The 21,457-nt window shown below is 43.6% G+C and overlaps 1 protein-coding gene across 2 annotated transcripts in view; it reads left to right on the top strand.

The window, feature by feature from the left end:
* tab2 (TGF-beta activated kinase 1 (MAP3K7) binding protein 2) overlaps window positions 1-21,344 on the top strand; it is a 37,591-nt gene extending 16,247 nt beyond the window's left edge. The window contains exons 2-6 of one of the 2 annotated variants that reach the window (XM_029462917.1): window positions 8,864-9,054; window positions 9,749-11,411; window positions 13,822-13,982; window positions 16,894-16,987; window positions 19,300-21,344. In XM_029462917.1, the coding sequence (XP_029318777.1) occupies window positions 8,953-9,054; window positions 9,749-11,411; window positions 13,822-13,982; window positions 16,894-16,987; window positions 19,300-19,439 (2,160 nt within the window). In that variant the 5' untranslated portion in view covers window positions 8,864-8,952 and the 3' untranslated portion in view covers window positions 19,440-21,344. The other variant, XM_029462918.1, reaches the window with a different exon arrangement.
* The last annotated feature ends 113 nt before the right edge of the window (window positions 21,345-21,457 follow it).

Genomic DNA, 21,457 nt, shown 5'->3' with positions numbered 1-21,457 from the left:
ATATAAACAATGAAAATAATTGTTAATTGCAGCCTACTTAACCCTATAATAAATAAAAAAACAGTGACATTTTAATTTATTTAATTATACTTGTTCATATACTGATTGTAAAAGATGACAGAGTTGTCAGAATCCGTGAAAAGATAGGTGGACTGTGTTGGGTTGAAGAGCATGGGCTGGCTTGGTGACCTGGAGCTGCTTTACTCTGTCAGCCTTCTCAGAAGACAGGAAAATGCCTTTGTCTGTCTGCTCTACCCTTCTTGGTGCTCGCCAGCAAAATGTGTTTTGTCTGCATCCTGCATTCAGTGTTTTCCATTATTTGCTGTTCCACACCTTGTTGTTGGAGCATGTTGTTTTGGAAGAAGATCTGAAGAGTTTTCTCTGGACTAAACCAAAATCCGTCCAAATACAACAGGATCCATCGAGAAGTGTAGAAGTGGGAATAATAAATAGAAATATATGGAGCAAAGAGCCAATAGTTATTGAGTGTGTGGTAAGGCCAGAGCGCTGCTGCTGCTGCTGCACTGTGCTGTCCTGTGATATAACGTGCTCAGACATGCATCCAACTGCTTTATATACCCATTTTAATGATTCACGTTTTTTTTCTCCTATTGTCTCGGCCTGGATTGGTTGGATAAAATCTCCACCCCTCTCTTGGCCTGTGGCATTATTTGGAAGAATACTACACTACTTGCAAGGAATGCACACAGTTTGTAACAGTGTTGCCTCCTTCCAAAAAAGGCTATCCCAACAAGATGTGAAATTAACGTACATTGTCACAAGGTTTGGATACTGCTGCTTTGCTGAATGTTTTATGGCTGGAAAAGTACCTTCTATCATGTAACCTGTAAAGTTTAGTTAATAGATTTATACTATACCTGCTCAATGAGAGGCTGTGTTTGGGCTTGTCAGCTGGCAATTAATGTTTCCACAATGTAAGGGAAAACGGTGCACGGTGCCCTGCTGAGGCTATTGTTATGCGCTTTCCCTTTTTTTTTATTTTCATTAATTTTTGCTTTGTAGATTGGTCACACCCTCTTTTTTATATTAAATAAAAAGATTACTGGTTTAGGATAATGCTTTTCATGTTGCTGAGGTTTTTATTTTGAAGTCAGGCTTTCGTCCTGAAATACTATATGTACTGTGCCCAAGGTGAGTAAAGCAAGGAGAAGGAGATGATTGTTGCACAGCCTCCCACTGAACAGCTGCACCTTTTGGGTATATTCATACCTTTTAAATATATTGTGATCAAGAATATTAATCCTGATTATGTCTTGATAAAGATTGCATAGTGCACGGTACTGTTTTTGAAACGTCATTTTTGTGAGATTGTATTTACTGGCCCCACTGGCTTACACTAGAGTACTCCCAGCAGGGCATGTAGATCGCTGGCTTTCATTTTGACACAGTCAAGGTGCTTTGGGCATCTCTGGAGCTGGGTCAGGCTTTAAAGGCCTTTGTGGTTGTTGGGGTTGTGTTTGAAAGAAATTAGCTTACATGGCCTGTAATGAGATTAGTTATTTCCAAAGAATGAGCCAGTCCGTCTTTACAGAAATTATAAATGTAATGAAATCCTCTTTTCTCTCGCATGAATGGATAGAAATATGAGTATTTCTATTTAATAAAGTCTTGTTGAGAAAAGAAAGACGAAAAGTGAATATGTCTCGTACGTGCAGATGTAGCCTCCTGTGATCAACTATGGAGCAGTCTTCCTGTTGCTCTTACTGTGTGTCAGGGTGGTTCATGTCTGAACTAAGTAACACTGTGTATTATAGTCAGTGTTTCTGTACTTCCGCCATATTGAAATAAGTAGTTTGACTGAAATTAAGATGTCACTTGTTTTATTCATTCACACTGAAGTACGACTTGTAAATGTAGGTGTATCACAATAAAGGGAGGCAATACTCCTAATTACATCCACTGTGAATAGATGTTTAAATAAATATTATTACAAAAATGTTGAGATGATTATTCATGATGAAAGTATTTAGCAAAGCAGTAGAGTTTATCATTATCACATCACCTTGCCTTAACCCAGTGGTTCCCAAATGGTGTGACGTGAGACAAATCCCGGTGTGCTGTGGGATTTTGAAACAATTAGGCCTGTTGTATTTAACTGTACGGTTAACAATTATGAATGATTTGTAATTTACGTCAGTGTTTCCCCTAGGTTTACTGCTCTGGGGGGGTCGTTGCCTGGGCTGGATGTGGTCCGTGCGTGGTGCAGATTTTTGAAGTTCTATCCTTACCTTTCCTCCGCTCTGTCTCTGACTGTAAGTGTGTGGGTTCTGAAGCGGAGCTCCGCCCTTCGCGAAGCAGAGGAGAGAATGTAAATAGCGCAGGGAAACACTGTACTTTATCGTTACTTTGTCCTACACACTTATTTCACAATGTAGAAACAATAGGTCTTATATGCTCTGTCCTAAATATAACTAAAACAATCGTTTTAGCCATTTGCGCATGGTGGGAAATATTAGAGTGTGACCCATCAAAGGCTCTCTGCTAGTGTGAAGGAGAATAGCTTCTTACAAGGACTAGGCTAAATAAATGTTCACACAGTGATACTATGTGTTAGAGAGGGGATTTTGTCCAGATTTGAACACAGGTGTGCCTTGGGATTTTGGCTTGGTCTTTGGTGTGCCTTGGCCACAGAAAGTTTGGGAACCACTACATTAACCAGTACAAAGCAATGTTTTATTTACCATCAGTCTGCTTGGGAATCACTTTTGTGGTGTACAATATTAATGTTAATTTTCAGTCGGTAATGTAGATCACACATGTGCATCTTTATAGCAGTGTGTTTCTTTAAATTGTGTATGTTTTAACTCTGCATCTCTTACATAGCTCCTTTATGGTTAGCTGACCTTCTGCTCATCTGTTTCCTCATGTAAACATGGAGTTGGAAGATGGTTCATAGTAGTCCCATGAATCAATCATAACAAAGGGGTGACTGGACTAACTCTTTTCTATTTTCGTTTCTATCTTGTGCTCTCTCCAGAGTTAGCAGGTCAGCAAATATAGGCATACATCTCCAAAGGCTGTGGTATTAAAACTTGACAAGAAACTTAAAAAAATTAAAACTGATTTAATGAAGCTGACTTCGGATGGCAATCTTTTCAAATATGCATAATTAGCTGTTGTTTAAAAATCCCTGTAGTTATGTAAAATCTTGTTTGTAATGGCAAAATCTTACATGATGTTTAAGATGAGAAACATTCACTGTCTTTCTAAGACTGTAAGATGTATACACAGTATGTGTTTGTAAGAAATTGATCAATTATAATGAGAACTCCACAGGATGTATTAAACTTGCCTGTCATTCATTTCCTATGTGGCGACTTATAGCAGGTGTTAGGCCACCAAAAAGAAGAGTCTTTGTATAGGCACGGGAGCAAGTGTTGAATACATCTGAGTTGTGAGCGGTTCAATCAAAGAGGGATGTTCTCTGTTCTCAGATTGTTTAAATAGTAGAAGCCTGAATAAGTAGAACTATTCAATACTTCACAATAAAAAAGCAAAGATTAGAGTTTGTGAATCTGTCTGTTTTCCTTTCTTATTTCCTATTTTGTTAATGCTCTTGCGTTTATTATGCAGCCCCTTTTAGGTTGGGAAACCACTATTCTCAGTCAACAGCTTTGATCAGGCCTGTTAATCGATGAAAGGCCTGAGAACATTGTGCTTGTGGTGACTGCAGGTGAAAGCAGCTGTCAGGCTTCATGATGATAAACACACATTTGTGCTTTTAGAAGCTGGTAGATGAGCTGCATTTTGCTGCCCACAAATCTTGTGCTGGAATAGGTGGTAGGAGGGAGGGAGGGTGGTCGGTCGAGTAGTGTCTGATCCCAAGCAAGCACACATTTACACACACAGAAAAGCAAGCTACAGCAAGCACCCAACAACTTCATCTACTTACAGCTCTCCTCCTCTTTCCTTACACGGCCAAGACGGGCAGCTTTTTTACCTGACATTTACAGTGTTTACAGTGAAACCAAAAGATGGACTGGCAGTCCATTGACTATGTGCCTCTCTCCTAACTCAGGAGAGGGTAACTCCTCCATGTTTCTAAGACCACCCAGTTTCCCACAGTGCCTTGTGAGGAGTTGGTCGACCTGGGGAACTGGTGCCCTTGCCTGCTTCCAATAAACCACCAGCTGCGGGGCTGCGGTGCTGAAGAATTTTTGATTTCCTGCACACAGACAACCCACCACCACGCACGCACGTACACACACGCCTGCACACAAACACTCAAACCCCTGTTTTCAAAAGTGGGCAACTAAAAGCCGAGCAGGCTGCCTTGCAGAGCTGATTCCTGTGATGTGTGCACTGTGAGGCTCGGGCTTCATGGCACAGTTGAGTGCAATTTGGGTTCTACACATAAAGGGTGGTTTGTTTGTCTTCTGGAGATATTTCCCGGAGCAAAAACTGCTTCATGTATAAGCCTAACATACTTGCACTATATGTGTTGTCTACTAGTGTTGTCGTTATTATGATGAATTTAAATTGTTTTTGTCTCATCAATATGGAGAATTTTTCACATAACCTGGTAATACGATTCAAGATTTAAGCTCTCATCTTGGCCTGACCTTTCAAGATGAAGTTTCAGGATGTTTGAAGACAATGTTGTTGAAGATTCACAACTGTTTCAAGTTTCCATTGATGACACAGTTGCTGTTTATCTTAAAGTTTATTTTAGTTGAACTTGTGACATTAATATGGTGGGAAATCACTTTGATTCAGTTGGTCACAGCTTTTGTGATGACTTAAAAAGCTCATATGTTGAGACTAGTTTCTTCTCTGTAAAGTTTCCATGCAAGCCTGTGCGTTCCTACACTCCGTGGGAGGCAAGGTATGGCCTGTGATTCTTCAGCCATTGAATCTGAATGAAAAAAAAATTATGAATCAAGTTGCATTCTTTAAGAACGACAAGTGTATATGAGTAGTGCATCTCAGGGCTGCTATCTTCATTACAATCTGCCAACATTATGTAGTCCGACAAACCTAATGGCTCAATATGTAATCCGCTTGGTTTGTTTTTGTTTGCATGTTCTGCATTCTCAGGTTGTAAATAACCATTTGATATTTAGAATTGACTTAATAACATCTCTGTTTGTGTCACTCAGGTGCAACATTACAACCTTCTTCAGCTTTGTTGTGAAAATAAGATCATGACTCATGCACGTGATTGGATATCGGTCCTTTTGTGTACTTTCAGCAGTTACCATATGCATACCTTATGCTGCTCTGCAGTAATGTGAATGTGCATGTATGCACGTGTCAGTGTGTGCACTGGTCACACACACACACACACACACACACACACACACACACACACACACACACACACACACACACACACACACACACACACGAGAATGTCCAGGGCTGGGGCGTCTGCCAGCAGCCCTCTACAGCGTCCACTGCCAATTAGTCCCTAACTTGTGTAACATTTTGCTGGACCAAGACACAGCAGTTAGACATTTCATATAGTGCTGCTGGGTTGCTCCTTAAAGCTGCAGAGGATGTTTCTGATAGTAGTTTCCACTGTATTCAATGTTTATCATATTTGAACTATTTCCGTAAATTGGTTGGAAGATTTGGTTAGATCAGTACTGTCCCAAACAATCATGATCAGAGCATCCAGTCTTTGCACGCTGAAGGCATGACGTTTTTTTGTGTATTGTTTTTTATTCCCAGTAATGTGTAGATCCTTAGTTTACAGCTAGTTTTGTAAGGGGTACATCGCCAGGTGCTGGGCTCAGATTTCTGCCAATGTTCTGATGTTGATTATTTATACATTTTATTTAAGCTTTAATTAATTTGGACGTTTTTAGGTGCATTCACTCAGAGTGAATGAGCCTATTGATGGAGCATGGCAGGCTGCTCCTTCCAGAAATGAGAGTGGGACTGTGGGTCAATGCTTTGGCACAGTGAGTAACAACCTCAGCAATAGAAGCTTTGTGTCTATCTCTGCTGGCAGAGCAGCGCTGCCTCAGGCCCTGTTCCACCAGCTCCTCCAGGGACAGCAAGGACTTTCTGCCCCCCTCAGAGCCACCCCTGCCCATGGGCCGGCGCAGACCTATAATTACGTACAGTGAAGAGGTGTGGATCTTTTTGTTTTTGAAGCCAGGAAACAATCTAACCACACCGTTGACCTATAACTGGGTCAGCTGCCAATAAATTTCCTCTCCCACAATGGTTGAGCTGCCCAGCCTCCTGAGCACAGCTGAATGGTGGACTGTTGTTCTCTGGCTCTGTGCACTGTGCACTGTCTCATCCTGGCCTGTAATTTAAACAGGTAGATGTAAACTGATCATGTACTAGGCTCCAAAAGTGGAGGATGAAGTTGAATAGTTTAAGATGGAAAATGCTTTACTAAAGGCAGTAAAATTTGCTCTAAACCTCTGAGATATCATAAACTGCTCTCCTCTTGCATTTAGAGCAGGGGTGGGGAACCTTTTTCCTATCGAGGGCCATTTTCTTTTTACAACATCCTTCGAGGGCCGTACTAATTATTGAAATCATAACCTCTGCCAAAATGTTTTAAGACACAGCCCATTAATTTCACTTTTCTTTTATGCTGTGCAAAAAAGCAACTTTTTTTATCCATGTATCTTTCCGTTTTATCAGAAAACAACAATCCTTTATTAGTCCCACAACTGGGAAATGTCACAGCAAAAGAACATATGAAGTAAAAAGGCAGTAAACAATAATTAAATAGAATAAAAAATAATATAAGTACCAAGTGGTTGATAGAAAATAAAGTGAATATTGCACATGGCAGTGATAATTGCACAAATTATAAAAAGTGAGTATTGTAAATGGCAGTGGTGGAATAGTCTGTTCTTGGTGTGGTGGTCTACCTCTCTCTCCATGTTTGTATGTTCCGCTCTGGAGAGAGCTGCTTGTTGGGCCAAACTCCGCCGAAGATCGTTAACTCTATCCAAACACACTCGTCCTTTCAGCTTGTGCAGTTCGGCATGTTTCGTGCAGTAATGACACTCGAGATTATTTTTCATCAACGCAAGTACGTCCACACAACCTAGACCCACTGGCCTTTTACTTCCACAAAGAAATAATCGTTCATCCATTTCTCCTGGAAAGTGCGACATTCAGCTTTCTCTGTTTTACACTCGCCACGCTGCGTTCACTGATGTCAACGACAGTCTCGTTTAATATTGAAGTTACCTCGAGGGCCGGATCAAATGGTCTCGCGGGCCGTATATGGCCCAGAGGCCGGAGGTTCCCCACCCCTGATTTAGAGGCTCTCTCCATGCTGCGTTTTGTGCTTCTTCTTTTTAAACGCACGCAAAATGAATTACATAGTCTGGTGGCATATTTGCAAAATGATCGATTTCCTTGTATTTGCAAAATATATAAAAAAAATGTAAATAAGCATTGACTGATCCAGCTTTTCAGTTATGACAGTACACATCCTCATAGTTTGAATCATACACAGCTGCTCTGATAAATTCTTCTTGGCAGAAATAAGCACATTCTTGTCGTCAAAATTCACATTATCTGATTTAGATTGTTGTCAAGAGGCTTCTCACTTGACCTACGTAGAGCTGAACAGGGTCTGTTTCGTGTGTCACATTATTTTGAACGCCATATCTGAACCTCCTACAGGAAGATGTTTCCAAAGAGTGTGGTTACAAGACAATTGTGGGATAACACAACACATGGCTGTCATCCAACATTAAACCCAGGTTGGAAAACCAGGGTTAAATCATTGATAATTGACCACTCTGGCTTTCCTCTGTCCTTGTTCTGGTCTGAAAGGGAATGTGGGTGCAGTAAGACATAGTAAAAGGACTTGGGTCACCCAAGTTACCCTTTTTGAGTGACATTAAGGTAAGAAGTTATGCTAGCATCCGCCCCATTATGTCACAAACATTAAATGATACCAAATGAAAACGCATAACAGAATATTGTAGAGCTTGGAAGGTAAATGTTTTCTTATAGTTGTATGAGCTGTAAATACTTCCAAATTATGTAGCAGCACTGTGAAGTGTGGAGATTTCATGTGTGCATGCAGTTTTGTGTCCTTTTAAGTCAATTTTTGATGGATCACTTTTTTGGCCTATTTTTGTCATATTCTATAGTGTGCAGTTCTCCCAATAGATGGTTGTGGACGCTCTTGTCCACAGTCAGGGATAAGGATGACAGAGAGGAGGTGTAGTGTCACACACACAGCTTTATTCTAACACAGGTAAGCTTATATCACAGGCACAGCTGACATCTGTCGCTCTGCTGTCCGCTGCTCTCCAGGCTGCGCTGCGTCGTGGCTGAAGAAGCGTCTCCGTCTTCTCTTTAACCCAGCCTGAGTAACACTTTCTTGCTTTGAACTCCAAATTCATTAGCGAGTTCCACTGTATGAGCAGTATGTTTGCCGTCAGGGCAAACACGGTTTAGAGCCCTGCAGCTCTATCTCTGTGCTACAGTGACTGTCGGGAATCCACTGCTGTGCAAAGCTGCTTTACGTCGGAGTTCAACAGATATTTATGTTTCCTCCAGACCTCCCCTTGTACCCTTGTTGATGCCCTTGGAATGTTGAAGTTAAGATCAGTAATAAATGCTGGTTTTCTCAGTAGTCCGAGGTAGTTTCCCTCTGCTACTCTTTTATCAAGAAGCTCTTTGTGGAGGAGGGCTTCATCTATTATAATGTTTTGAAAGCACCCAGGCATAATGAAATCAACAACCTCAAATGTCTGACGGATGTTACTCTCATTGAATAATAACGAAACACAAACTTCACCAGCTCATGACTATGTGCAGATGAGTATGGACTAGAGAAAGATTGGATTCTGTGTGAATGTTTTTTCTCATCAGCTGTCTTCCTTTTTTTTCCTTTGTCTCAATTTAGAAGATGTTCAAGATAAAGGTGCTTTGCTGCCACGACTGACGCCCCAGTGCGCTTAACAGAAAAAGCAGTCCTGACCTGGCAACATACGAATGGCCCAGGGAAGCCACCAGATTGACATTCAGGTTTTGCATGACCTGCGCCAGAAGTTCCCTGAAGTCCCAGAGGGTGTTGTCTCTCAGTGTGTCCTGCAGGTGGGCAAGTTCAAACATCTGACACCAGAAAGGATTATTTCTGGAGAGTAAAACCCAGTAAAAGCGGATATTCGCTTATTGCAGATACTTATCGCTACTAGCAAGTTTTGGTTGATGCGTAACAAGCAGTAAGTGTTTATAAACCATTACATAATAGATAATATTTCAACAATGTACATGGTCACAATTTATTACTGACAGAATTAATTAAAATCAGGTATGAATAAAACACTAATATTGGATAATAAGTCTCTCTTTGTGTCTCACTCTCTCTCTGTCTGTCTCTCTCTCTGTCTCTCTATGTCTCACTCTGTCTGTCTGTCTCTCTCTGTCTCACTATGTCTGTCTCTCTCTCTGTCTGTCTCTCTCTCTGTCTGTCTCACTCTCTCTGTCTCTCTCTGTCTGTCTCACTATGTCTGTCTCTCTCTCTGTCTGTCTCACTCTCTCTGTCTCTCTCTGTCTGTCTCACTATGTCTGTCTCTCTCTCTGTCTGTCTCACTCTCTCTGTCTCTCTCTGTCTGTCTCACCATGTCTGTCTCTCTCTCTGTCTGTCTCACTATGTCTGTCTGTCTCACTATGTCTGTCTCTCTCTCTGTCTGTCTCACTATGTCTGTCTCTCTCTCTGTCTGTCTCACTATGTCTGTCTCTCTCTCTGTCTGTCTCTCTCTGTCTCTTTCTCTTTCTCTTTCTTCAGAACAACAACAACTTAGACGCCTGCTGTGAATACTTGTCCCAGGTCAGTCCGGGCTACCTGTACAGTGAAGAAGGAAACATCAGCTTTTCTGACGACCCCAGCTTCATCAGGCTTCGTAATCACATGACCCAGCTGAACCTGGGCCTACAGTCTCAGAATGTGCATGTGGCCCCGGTTCGGGACGGCCTGAGAATGAACGGCAGTCGGACTCTGGCCCACAGCCTGAGTGACGGGCCCCTGCAGACAGGCCAGGCCCCCAACAGTGACTTCTTTCAGCAGGAGCCACAGTCAGCCCCAGTGCAGGTGCCCTCCAGCATCAATGTATTTGGTGTGATGGAGCCCACCCGTAAACCGCAGCCTCCACAGCACCTGGGACTCTACCCTCTGGGTGGCAAAGGAACGACTATGGGTGTCCAACAGACACCACGCTTCAACCCCATTACCGTGACGCTAGCCCCCCATATCCAGACAGGACGGAACACCCCCACTTCTTTACACATACACGGCGGCCCACAATCGGGCCTCAGCAGTCCACAGGGTAACTCTATCTACATCCGGCCCTATGTTAGCCAGTCTGCTACGAGCCGGCAGAACCAGCAACAGGGAGGGAGGGCCCAGTACAGCCCCACCTCCCAGCCTCAGCAGCAGATCTACCAGATCTCACACCCCTCCTCCCTGTCCGGCTCCTGGACCGGCCCTCAGCACGCCTCCTCCTCACATACCTCACAGCACCAGACCTCTCACGTCTATATGCCAATCAGCTCCCCCACAAACCCACAGGCACCCTCTATTCTTCCCACTGCAAGCCAGGCCTCTTCCTCATGCTCTTCTTCCTCCTCCTCGGTCATGCCCACCTCCCTGTCGACCATCAGCCAGTACAACATCCAGAACATCTCCACTGGCCCGCGAAAGAATCAAATAGAGATCAAACTTGAATCTCCCCAGAGGAGCAACTCCACAACCACAACAGCCGTGCTGCGGACTAGCGGAGGGCCTCGCTCCTCCTCCACGTCCTCCTCCTGCCCTTCCTCTTCATCCTCTTCAACTGGAGTGGCTACGGTCCCCACCACCCCTCTCTCCATCGGAGGCCCAGGTCTGAGCCGCAGCCAGCCCACTGTTTACATCTCTGCCAGCCCGCCTACTGCTGCTACTGCTCCCTCTGAGGAGGCCATCATAGCCTCAGCCGGCTCCCGCTCCCAACCCAAGTTTTACATTTCTGCCAATACCTCCAGCGACGACAGTGGGGGTAGGAACCCTCCCACAGTCTACATCTCAGCCAATCCTCCCATGCAGGGGCCCTCAGGGGCCAGGAATATGGGGGGCCAAGTGAGCATGGGCCCCGCCTATATCCACCATCATCCACCTAAGTCCCGTGCCTCTTTAGGAGGGGGAGGCACAGCTTCCTCCCCACGTGTTGTAGTGACTCAGCCCAATACCAAATACACTTTTAAAATCACAGTGTCCCCCAATAAGCCCCCGGCTGTGTCCCCTGGAGTCGTGTCCCCAACTTTTGAGCCCAACAACCTCCTCAGTCTCCCCTCAGACCACCACTTTGTTGAGCCCGACCCCCTCCATCTCTCAGACCCGCTGTCGCCACACAGAGAGAGGCCAAGCGAGCCGCGCAGACTCAGCATGGGCTCTGATGATGCAGCATACACACAAGGTGAGCATTGCTGAGTATCAGCACTTTGATCGTGATCCCAGTCAAAACAATCGACAGAAGATAAATAAATATCAGAAATGTAAGTCTTCAGAAGTTCAGTATATTATAAATAAACAAACTTTTTAAAACCTTTTATACAATATTATTTATTTTTTTTACTATACTTGTTAGCATTTCTTCTTCACAGATCAGCTCTCACGCAATCAAGTCTGCGGATACATACATTAGATAACGAGTTAACACTCACAGCTTGGACAAAACACAAAACTGTGCAGCAATGCTTTACCTCCATCAAGTAGGCCTTTGATGTCTTAGAGCCGTTTGCTTTTTATTGGTTGTTTAGCAAATGTCAAGTCTAAAGGCTAAAGGGTGCACAGTGATAAGGGGAAATAGAGCCATTTTCAAAGCCCTTTTCACTAAGAGTGATAGTATGCACGGTTTTTTGTTATGAGCAGTGGGTCGAAATGCTTTTTCCATTACCAAGAGAGTAATTTTACTATAAAGTATACTGTGTGATTAAAAGTCAAACTGTGTATACTTGCTGCTGTCAGTAATGTTCAGGCAGTGTAGAAACTTGCTCTGCATGTCTGTCAGATTAAAGCAGAGGTGCCAGGCTCAGGGCGGGCCGCTGTGATGACGGTAGTGTGAGTCCTCCACACTAAATGCTGTGTTTGCTCCGACGACCCCTGAGACTGCTGGATTCTGTAGTGAGTCAAACGTGTCAGAGCACACTGCTGTTTCCTTTTTTGGGCTTTTGACTGTATTACGTGTGAGTCACCGGCTGTGGCTCCTGTCCTGCTGTGACTACCACCAAGAGGGGCTTCACAGCGCAGGGGCATGATTCGTCTGCTGCTGACCCTCATGAGCACACCGTCCTCATACTTTCTCTGCTTTAGCTTGGAAAACTGTACCTGATAGACACGCCTGTCACCACATAACTGTTAATTAAACATGAATGTGTTACACCAGAACTGTAGCTCTTACTGTTTGACAGCAGAATTACATTATTGTAATTACCTGGTTCTGGTTGGCAAGTGAGTCTTTCAGTGTATTTGGATGACTAAAATAAAAGCTGGTGCCATAATACATTAGCCTTTTGATTCTGCAAGTATTCCTGCTGGACACGGTTTTTTGTTTTTTTTATGTGTTATTGTGGGTTCACACAGCCAGACTACATCCTGTGAGCTAAATTTAGACATGTACATGAGATGTAAGTTTTTAGAAAAGAATGAATTTAGTCCAATGTGTACCCGATCACTCAGTGAACCTTTGAATGATAATGTGACTTGTTGCCTCCCCAAATGCCTGAATCTCAAAAACAACCATTAAAACTTAAAATGACAAAAATAGCAAAATTGGCTTAAACAGTATCTTACTCAAATCAATGAAATCCAACTGTAATTTATATAGTCCAATATCACAAATTACAAATTTGCCTCAGTCACCCTCCGTCCTTAGACTCTTGTAGCGGACATGGAAAAGCTCCCCAAATTTAAAGGGGGAAAATTGTTAGAAACCTCAGGGAGACACTGAGGAGGAATCTCTCTCCCAGGACGGACAGGCGTGCAGTAGATGACGTGTGTACAGGATAAACAAGATAAAAAAAATGACAACATAGACAATCCATGTGACAAACATTATACTGTCAACATATAAAAGATTGATCCAGGAGGATGTCAAGCGGCCAACAATAAACTTAACAATTTAACAAAGAAATTATGACTGTGTGTGTGTGTGTGTGTGTGTGTGTGTGTGTGTGTGTGTGTGTGTGTGTGTGTGTGTGTGTGTGTGTGTGTGTGTGTGTGTGTGTGTGTGTGTGAGACACACACAGAACAAGTGACCATCTTCCCTTAAGCCGTGTTTGCGTGTAGCTTATCGTTGAAGGTCTGTAGGAAGTGTTCCAACATGTCAACAGATGCAGGAACTGTAATGAATTATGGGAAACATGCTGTAGAGACTTGAGCCAAACATGTGCGCTGTGACGGTTCTGTATTAAACTCTCTGCAGAATGCGCCTGCAGCGATCTGCACACTGGGATATGTCTGATCTCTTGTTGTTACCACAATAGGTGAAGAAATGCAGATTGGTGTGTTTCCTTACACAAAGCTGGTTCTATGCTCCAAACTGGTTTGACTAGTGTATGCAGAGAACATTGTGTGGTGTATCTGAAAATGTGTCAGTTCTGGATATCCACAGCATATTTCCTAGAAAGGGTTTGGTATCAGCAGTTTTTATTTGATCTGCAGTTTTCAGTCATGGGGAGTTTCTCAATATAGTAATCCTTGAATTAATTTCCCTCTTTTAATTATGTGTCATGCCAAATGATGTTTACATTTTTCAGTAGTTGTTCACGAGTAAATGATGAGGAGACAGTTAATGACAGTACTGTGACTTTCTGTGTGTTCTCCAGCGCTGCTGGTCCATCAGAAGGCCCGTATGGAGAGGCTGTGGCACGAGCTGGAGCTGAAGAAGAAGAAGCTGGAGAAGCTAAAAGAGGAGGTCAACGAGATGGAGAACGACCTGACCAGGAGACGGCTGGAGAGATCCAACTCGGCCTCCCAAATTCCTTCTGTAAGCTTAATCTAGTGATTTTAAAGATATACATTTGTCCATTGTGAACCTTTTCAGATTTTTATTTCTCTGATTTGATAATGACAGTTAAAATACATAATGCGAGGAGAGAATTGGGGAGTCAAACATAGCAGTTATACGGTATGGCTCTTAACAAACTGTGATATTTATCGTTGTTACTGTTATCATCAGCTTTAGTGTGTTATAATTAAGTCATATTTTGTACTAACACCAGCAAAAATGTAGGAAAGCTGGGACGTTTTGAAAGGGAAAACCAACATCTTTCATCGGCAGATCAGTCAATTAAAAAAAACAAATTCAATATGGTTCAAAAACGACTTCATGAAAAAAAGGGAAAGGAAAGGAGAGACCCTGCCCGGAGGAAGCCCAGGGCCCCCGTCTGGAGCCAGGCCCAGAGGGAGGGCCCAACAGCGAGCGCCTGGTGGCCGAGTTTGCCACAGAGCCCGGTCAGGCACAGCCCGAAGAAAGCTACGTGGTGCCTCCCATCCATCCATCCTGTGGGCCCACCACTCATGGGAAAAACCGCTGGGCTCGGGCAGCAGAGGCTGGCTCTGGGGACGTGGAACGTCACCTCTCTGTGGGGGAAGGAGCCGGAACTAGTGCGGGAGGTGGAGCACTACCAGTTGGATCTGGTGGGGCTTACCTCTACGCACAGTCTTGGCTCTGGAACCGTACTCCTGGATAGGGGTTGGACTCTATTCTTCTCCAGAGTTGCCCACGGTGTGAGGCGTCTTGGCGGAGTGGGAATACTCACTAGCCCCCGGCTGAGCGCCGCTACGTTGGAGTTCACCCCGGTGGACGAGAGGGTCGCCTCCCTACGCCTTCGGGTTATGGGGGGAAAACTCTGACTGTTGTTTGTGCCTATGCCCCTATTCGGCCTTCTTGGAGACCCTGAATGGAGCCCTGCAGGGGGCTCCAGTAGGGGACTCCGTAGTCTTGCTGGGAGACTTCAACGCACACGTGGGAAACGATGGAGACACCTGGAGAGGCGTGATTGGGAGGAAGGGCCTCCCTGATCTAAACCCGAACGGTCGTTTGTTGTTGGACTTCTGTGCTAGTCATGGAATGGCCATAACAAACACCATGTTCGAACATAAGGATGCTCATAAGTGCACGTGGTACCAGAGCACCCTAGGCCAAAGGTCAATGATCGATTTCGTAATCGTATCATCTGATCTGAGGCCCCATGTTTTGGACACTCGGGTGAAGAGAGGGGCGGAGCTGTCGACTGATCACCATCTGGTGGTGAGTTGGATCAAGGGGTGGGGGAAGACTCTGGACAGACCTGGTAAACCCAAACGGGTAGTGCGGGTGAACTGGGAACGTCTGGAGGAAGCCCCTGTCCTGGGGATCTTCAACTCACACCTTCGGCGGAGCTTTTCAGACATCCCTGTGGAGGTTGGGGGTATTGAACCTGAGTGGGCGATGTTCAAAACCTCTAATGCTGAAGCTGCGGTGATGAGCTGTGGTCTCAAGGTCTTAGGTGCCTCAAGGGGCGGTAACCCGCCGTGTCAGAGGCAAAGCAGTGGGTGTGGGAGAAGTTCGGAGAAGCTATGGAGAAGGACTTTCGGTCCAACAATTTCCCTGATGGAAGTCACTGAGGTAGTCAAACAACTCCACAGTGGCAAAGCAGCAGGAAACCGGTGGATTGCCTACTCCGGGTAGGGAATGAGCCTTTACCCCAAGTGAAGGAGTTCAAGTACCTCGGGGTCTTGTTCGCGAGTGAGGGGACGATGGAGCGAGAGATTGGCCGGAGAATCGGAGCAGCGGGGGCGGTACTACAGTCGCTTTACCGCACCGTTGTGACGAAAAGAGAGCTGAGCCAGAAGGCAAAGCTCTCAATGTACCGGTCGATCTTCGTTCCTACCCTCACCTATGGTCATGAAGGCTGGGTCATGACCGAAAGAACAAGATCACGGGTACAAGCGGCCGAAATGGGTTTTCTCAGACGGGTGGCTGGCGTCTCCCTTAGAGATGGGGTGAGAAGCTCCACCATCCGTGAGAGACTCGGAGTAGAGCCGCTGCTCCTTTTACGTTGAAAGGAGCCAGTTGAGGTGGTTCTGGCATCTAGTAAGGATGCCACCTGGGCGCCTCCCTAGGGAGGTGTTCCAGGCACGTCCAGCTGGGAGGAGACCCCGGGGAAGACCCAGGACTCGGTGGAGAGATTATATCTCCTCACTGGCCTGGGAACGCCTCGGGATCCCCCAGTCGGAGCTGGAGGATGTGGCCCGGAGAAGGGAAGATTGGGGTTCCTTACTGGAGCTGCTGCCCCCGCGACCCGATCCCGGATAAGCGGTAGACGATGGATGGATGAAGTTCAATATGATTTTATTAGCGTCATCAGAGATGTTCTTTATAACTTCTGGTTATTACTGAGAGAAATATATACATATTGCCATTCTTGGTTCCTGCTCATGGCACATTAATGCTCCTACACCCTGAAACTGATGATTACAGCATCTGTTTGTGATGCTATGAGGCTGATATACTTATATTCATAGTTTCAGACTGACAGAGAGAGCACACAGTCTCTCAGATTCACTTCACAGCTGGTTCTAAGCTAAAACAGTGAGAGTTAAAAACAAAACAACAAAAAAAGCATGAAGTGAACATGTCTTTCATATTGATCTTCTGTGCAGCTTCATGTTTATGTTTGAATTGCAGCTGTTTGTTGAAACCCCTCAGGTTCAGATCAAGTGCCGCTCTGAGCTTTTTGTTGAGTCAGCTGTTCTTCCGGCTATAACAGTTTGAATCAACAGAGGGGAAAGTGGCTGCAGGAGGTTAATTGTCTGATGTTGCTGAGCTCAGTAGCTCCTTGGTTCAGTGTTTGCTGAGACAGATCTGCTGCCTGTGTGTGACGACTAACCGGCTGATGTCTCATGTGTTTCAGATTGAGGAAATGAAGCAGTTGCGATGCAAAAACAGGTTACTGCAGATTGACATTGACTGCCTCACCAAAGAAATTGATCTCCTTCAAACAAGAGGTATCTCTCTCTGATATATAATCTTCAACGTTATACTATCTTAAACCAGCATTCAGCTTGTGTACATGTCTGTGTAGTATAATAATAATAACAATAATAATAATAATAACAATAATGATGATAATAAAGTAAGAGAGGTCAGATTGGATCCAGGCTCTGCAGCCACTCACATCCTCTCTGCACACACACTCGGGGTGCTGCCATTGTGCTGGTAACTACCAGCTCTTCCTCAATTGCATCCTGTTGCTGGTTGCTAACAAGAGATTTATTCACTGCTGACAGAAACTGAGCCACACACGTCTTACTGTAAATAATAAGGTCACTCACTGAAGTCTGGGATTTAATGTCAGACAGAAATTGAGACCTGCTCTGACGTCCAGTCATGTTTGTAACTGTTTGTTTATTTATAGTTAGTAGTAGGGCTGAAACATTTGGAGATTATTTGCATTGATAATGTATTTGCGATACAATTCACGATATTTGAATGAATCACTATTTTTGTATCATTCAAATTTTCAGTGAAAATAAAAAGTCTATAGAATGATTGATTCATGATTTTAGATTTTTAGAAATCAATCAAGAAGTGAGGTGTTCTTTAAAAGTGTCATAATGGACGTGCATCTTAGTTTTTCTCCATTGATGCTCAGCTATTCAGCATCTTCAGAGGTCAAATAGCATTTCCTAACAACCGCTCGGTAACAAAGCTAGATGATGAGGATAACAAGGCAGAGTCAAAGATACAGCAGTGGTACTTCAAGGATACCACCAGTAATAATAAGATCTAGTGGGACTGTGGTTGTGGGTCCGACCCATTGACATGTTGAATAAAATCCATAGAACTCAACATATTTAGGAACTTCATAAACTCAATGCAATCCATAATTTTTATGACAACATTGGATTCCTCGGTCCTGTCCCACCCAAACCCAAAGGTACTTGATCTGTTGGTAAGTTTAGAAAAAGCTGCATGGCCATGTCTGGGCACTTTCCTTTGATTAACTACATTAGTATTGGCCCCTGTTATAATCCTATTGACAGATTCTATATGGCTCTTTCATGTATTTCCTTATGTGCGCAAGTCAAGCCATGCATGTGGTTGTCATTTGGAATATCCTTATTCATTAATTCATTGCATGTTGTCTTTTCAGACTGTAGTTTCTGATTAAATGTCAGTAGTGTTGCATGTGTAGATAATCATCTATAACTTGTGTTTACTAAAACAAATGCAATATATAGAAGCATCTCAAAGCTTTACTAGTTAATTCATGTTTTCATCAGACTTGGACCAATATTTGTTGTTGAAGGCCTATTACCAAACTCTGAAACTGAAGTCTTGACATTTCAGTACTCACAGTTTCGCAGCAGATCTTTCACTTAGATCCGGGTGATGAAGCAGTATATTTACCAATAAACCTTCTATAATAAATCAAGCTCCCAGCTAATGAATACACAGTGAACAACAAAACGCTCAGTGAATACATCTCTGCAAAATGATTAGTTACTATTGAATAAATAGATCAAATTGATTGTTTTCCTTATTTAGATGTAGCCCATCATAACATTACAAATCAGCCCAGAATAGGTTTACCCCTGACGACTGATTTCTTCTGTCCCACTCCATGATCTTTGTTCACCCATCCATCTGCCTGCCTCTCATCCATTCATCATCCCTCGCTCGCAGCTGGGCTCCATCATCCTCTGCTCCTTCCTCTCTCTCTGTCCTTCTCCTTTCTTTCATTATTTCTCCCTTCATTATCAACATTGATCTTGTCTTGATTCTCACCTTGATGTGAAGAATTGATAAAACCATGAAAGTGTTTTATGAACTACAAAGCTTCGTAGCATTTTAAGTTTATGAAACAGAACACCATCCAGAAGCACCTAGCACAGCGCTTTGGATTGGAACCCTTCAAAAAGTATTTAACTTCTGAAGAGGTAACACTATCCAGTGTTTCACAATAAAAAAGCAAAGATTAAAGTAGAAATAATAAACATATTTGTATAGCAAAAATATGTTTCCCTTATTGTCTATGTTGTTTATGGTTTATCCCCCCCCCAGGATTTAACCCTGCTCTCAGAGTAATAATACTTTGTCTCGACTCAATTTCATTCACGCCATGCACTGACAAGGAAAGCTTTTCTAAATATTTTGGAGCAGACATGTAGCTGTGTTATCCATATTCTTTTTAACCTTTTACTGCCACGTGGGCAACAATCAGATGTTCACTTTACCACAGCCACAAATGTGAATCATTTGGATGTCCATGTTTCATCACTTATAGATAAACATCCTGACCTTCTCCCCCTTACAGACCCGGGCAGTAAGATTGTGAAGCCCATGGCAGACCAGGAGGAAGACGAGGGGACGCAGTGGAGCTGCACCGCCTGCACCTTCCTCAACCACCCCGCCCTCAACCGCTGTGAACAGTGCGAGTTCCCGCGGCACTTCTGAGCCAACGAGGCCCCCTCCTCTACCAGACCACATTAGAAAAGGGCGGTTGTGTTTCTTCTTTTTGCTCGTTGTATGAGAACTGGGACGGGGCTCAGTCATTGTGCATCACGCGTCCTGTTTCCCCTGATTTTTATTTTTATTTTGCCCTCTAAGGTTTGTAGAATGCTGTCCACTGAAGGCTTGACTGGATAGTGTTTACAGGTCGTGTTTTTCATAACGGCTGGCAGAGTCGAATGATACCTCACCTTAGAGACTCGGATGGCGTGGGTGACACTTTAGCCCCGGGGATACCTCGCTGCTCCCACTTACAGTATTACAAGTGTGGCCCTGCAGTGTGATGAGACACACACACACACACACACACACACACACACACACACACACACACACACACACACACACACACACACACACACACACACACACACAGGTGCCAATGTGCCTTTTGCTGATTACATGTTTTAGTTTTTCTTGCTCTGTGGTGGCCTGACCGGGGGATTTGGAACGGTTCAGCCATTGCTCTCCATCTGGTGGGAAAACTAACGGACTTATCGTGGACTTTAAAGTTTGTTTGCTGTTTCTAGAGGATGTCAAAGGGGGAAGTGCAGTGTTGCTCACTGCCACTCAAACGTGCATCTGGTCCTCCCCCTTCAGTATCCCTCTTCTGTGTCTTCGGTCATGTGTTAATGAAAATGGAAAGAAAATGGCATGCTTGTGTACAGTACACAGAGGCAGAAACTCCTGTTGAGCTTTTTACTGTACATATTTTAGAATGTGCCTTGAAAGCCTTCCTCCTCACACTATGAATCACTTGTATTTCCTGTAAGTATAGCTTTATAGACTTTATTAACTTTTTTTTGTCTTGTTTTGTTTCCCTCTTTCAAACAAATAAGCACCATGCTCCCTGTTTAAGCTTTTGACCTGATTTCTGTGAGAGTTGAAGCCTTGCAGAAGGAGAGGAGCAGAGCAGTAAAAAACCTTGCAGTCATCATGAAGCTACGTCTGCCCGGTCCGCTCATCTCTTGTGTAATTGCTGAGTTTCCTGTGTACGATCTGCAGATGCAGCAAAGAGGAAGGCGATTGAGGAGTCTATTTTTTTTTTTTTTTTAGGACAACAAATATGTCGGGACTGTCGGGGGAGGGAAGGGGTCAAAAAGCAAAATTACACACTGCCATCTTATCTGACAACTGGAATGTAGGTTTAATGTTTTGGGGACAGCTACACTTCAGTGCAAAGACACATTAATTTTCCAGTCCAATCAGGATGTTACTGCTGCTCTGGGAACTGCTGATTGGGTTAAAAGTTTCCATGTTGCTGTGCACCTGAATGAGGTTTTTGTGAGGTAACAAAGGTCAAAGTATTCCTATGATGTAGAAATAATCCTATAACAGATCACAACTGTCCACTTTGTATACTCTTATTTTTATTTGGCTAATTTCATCCTCCTAAGCTTTTATTGATGAGGGTGTCTCTAAAGTTTACTTATTGTCATTAACTTACCTTAACTGTGGAGTAGATACTTAGTTTTGTTTTTTCCACACTTGTGAAATGTTGCCTTGCATCAGTGCCTTTAGAACTATTGAATTTGTATTGATAATCTATTCTGTCATATCAGAGTGCCATTTGTCAAACCAAAATTTGAATATTGTTTTAACCCATTTAAAAGTAGAAGATGAATTATTGTCTCTTAAGCACTTACGCCATACTTTTTCCTTTTTACAATCCAAAGAAACCAGTTTTCAGCTTTATCTGCACCTTGGTGTGAAGAGGCAGTTTATTCATGTTTTATTAAATGGACAAAAAATAAATTGGATATCTAAAGTGTTTTTTTGATTTTAGCTGGGAAAACTGTCTTTGTAACAGATAAGTTATTTGTAAAAAATAATAAAAAAAATCTATTCTGATTTTTTTTGGTTTGTCTTTGATGTCTGGTGTTTGTATCCAGTAGATGGCAGAAGAGCCCAACATAGGTTTCAGTGAAGCAGCTGGAACACATCATAGCAGGACAACTGCAGCT

The sequence above is a fragment of the Cottoperca gobio genome, chromosome 24 (assembly GCF_900634415.1).
Source record: "Cottoperca gobio chromosome 24, fCotGob3.1, whole genome shotgun sequence".
NCBI classification, from domain to species: Eukaryota; Metazoa; Chordata; class Actinopteri; order Perciformes; family Bovichtidae; genus Cottoperca; species Cottoperca gobio.
Note: the sequence above shows the minus strand (reverse complement) of the source record. Positions and strands in the feature narration are given on the sequence as shown.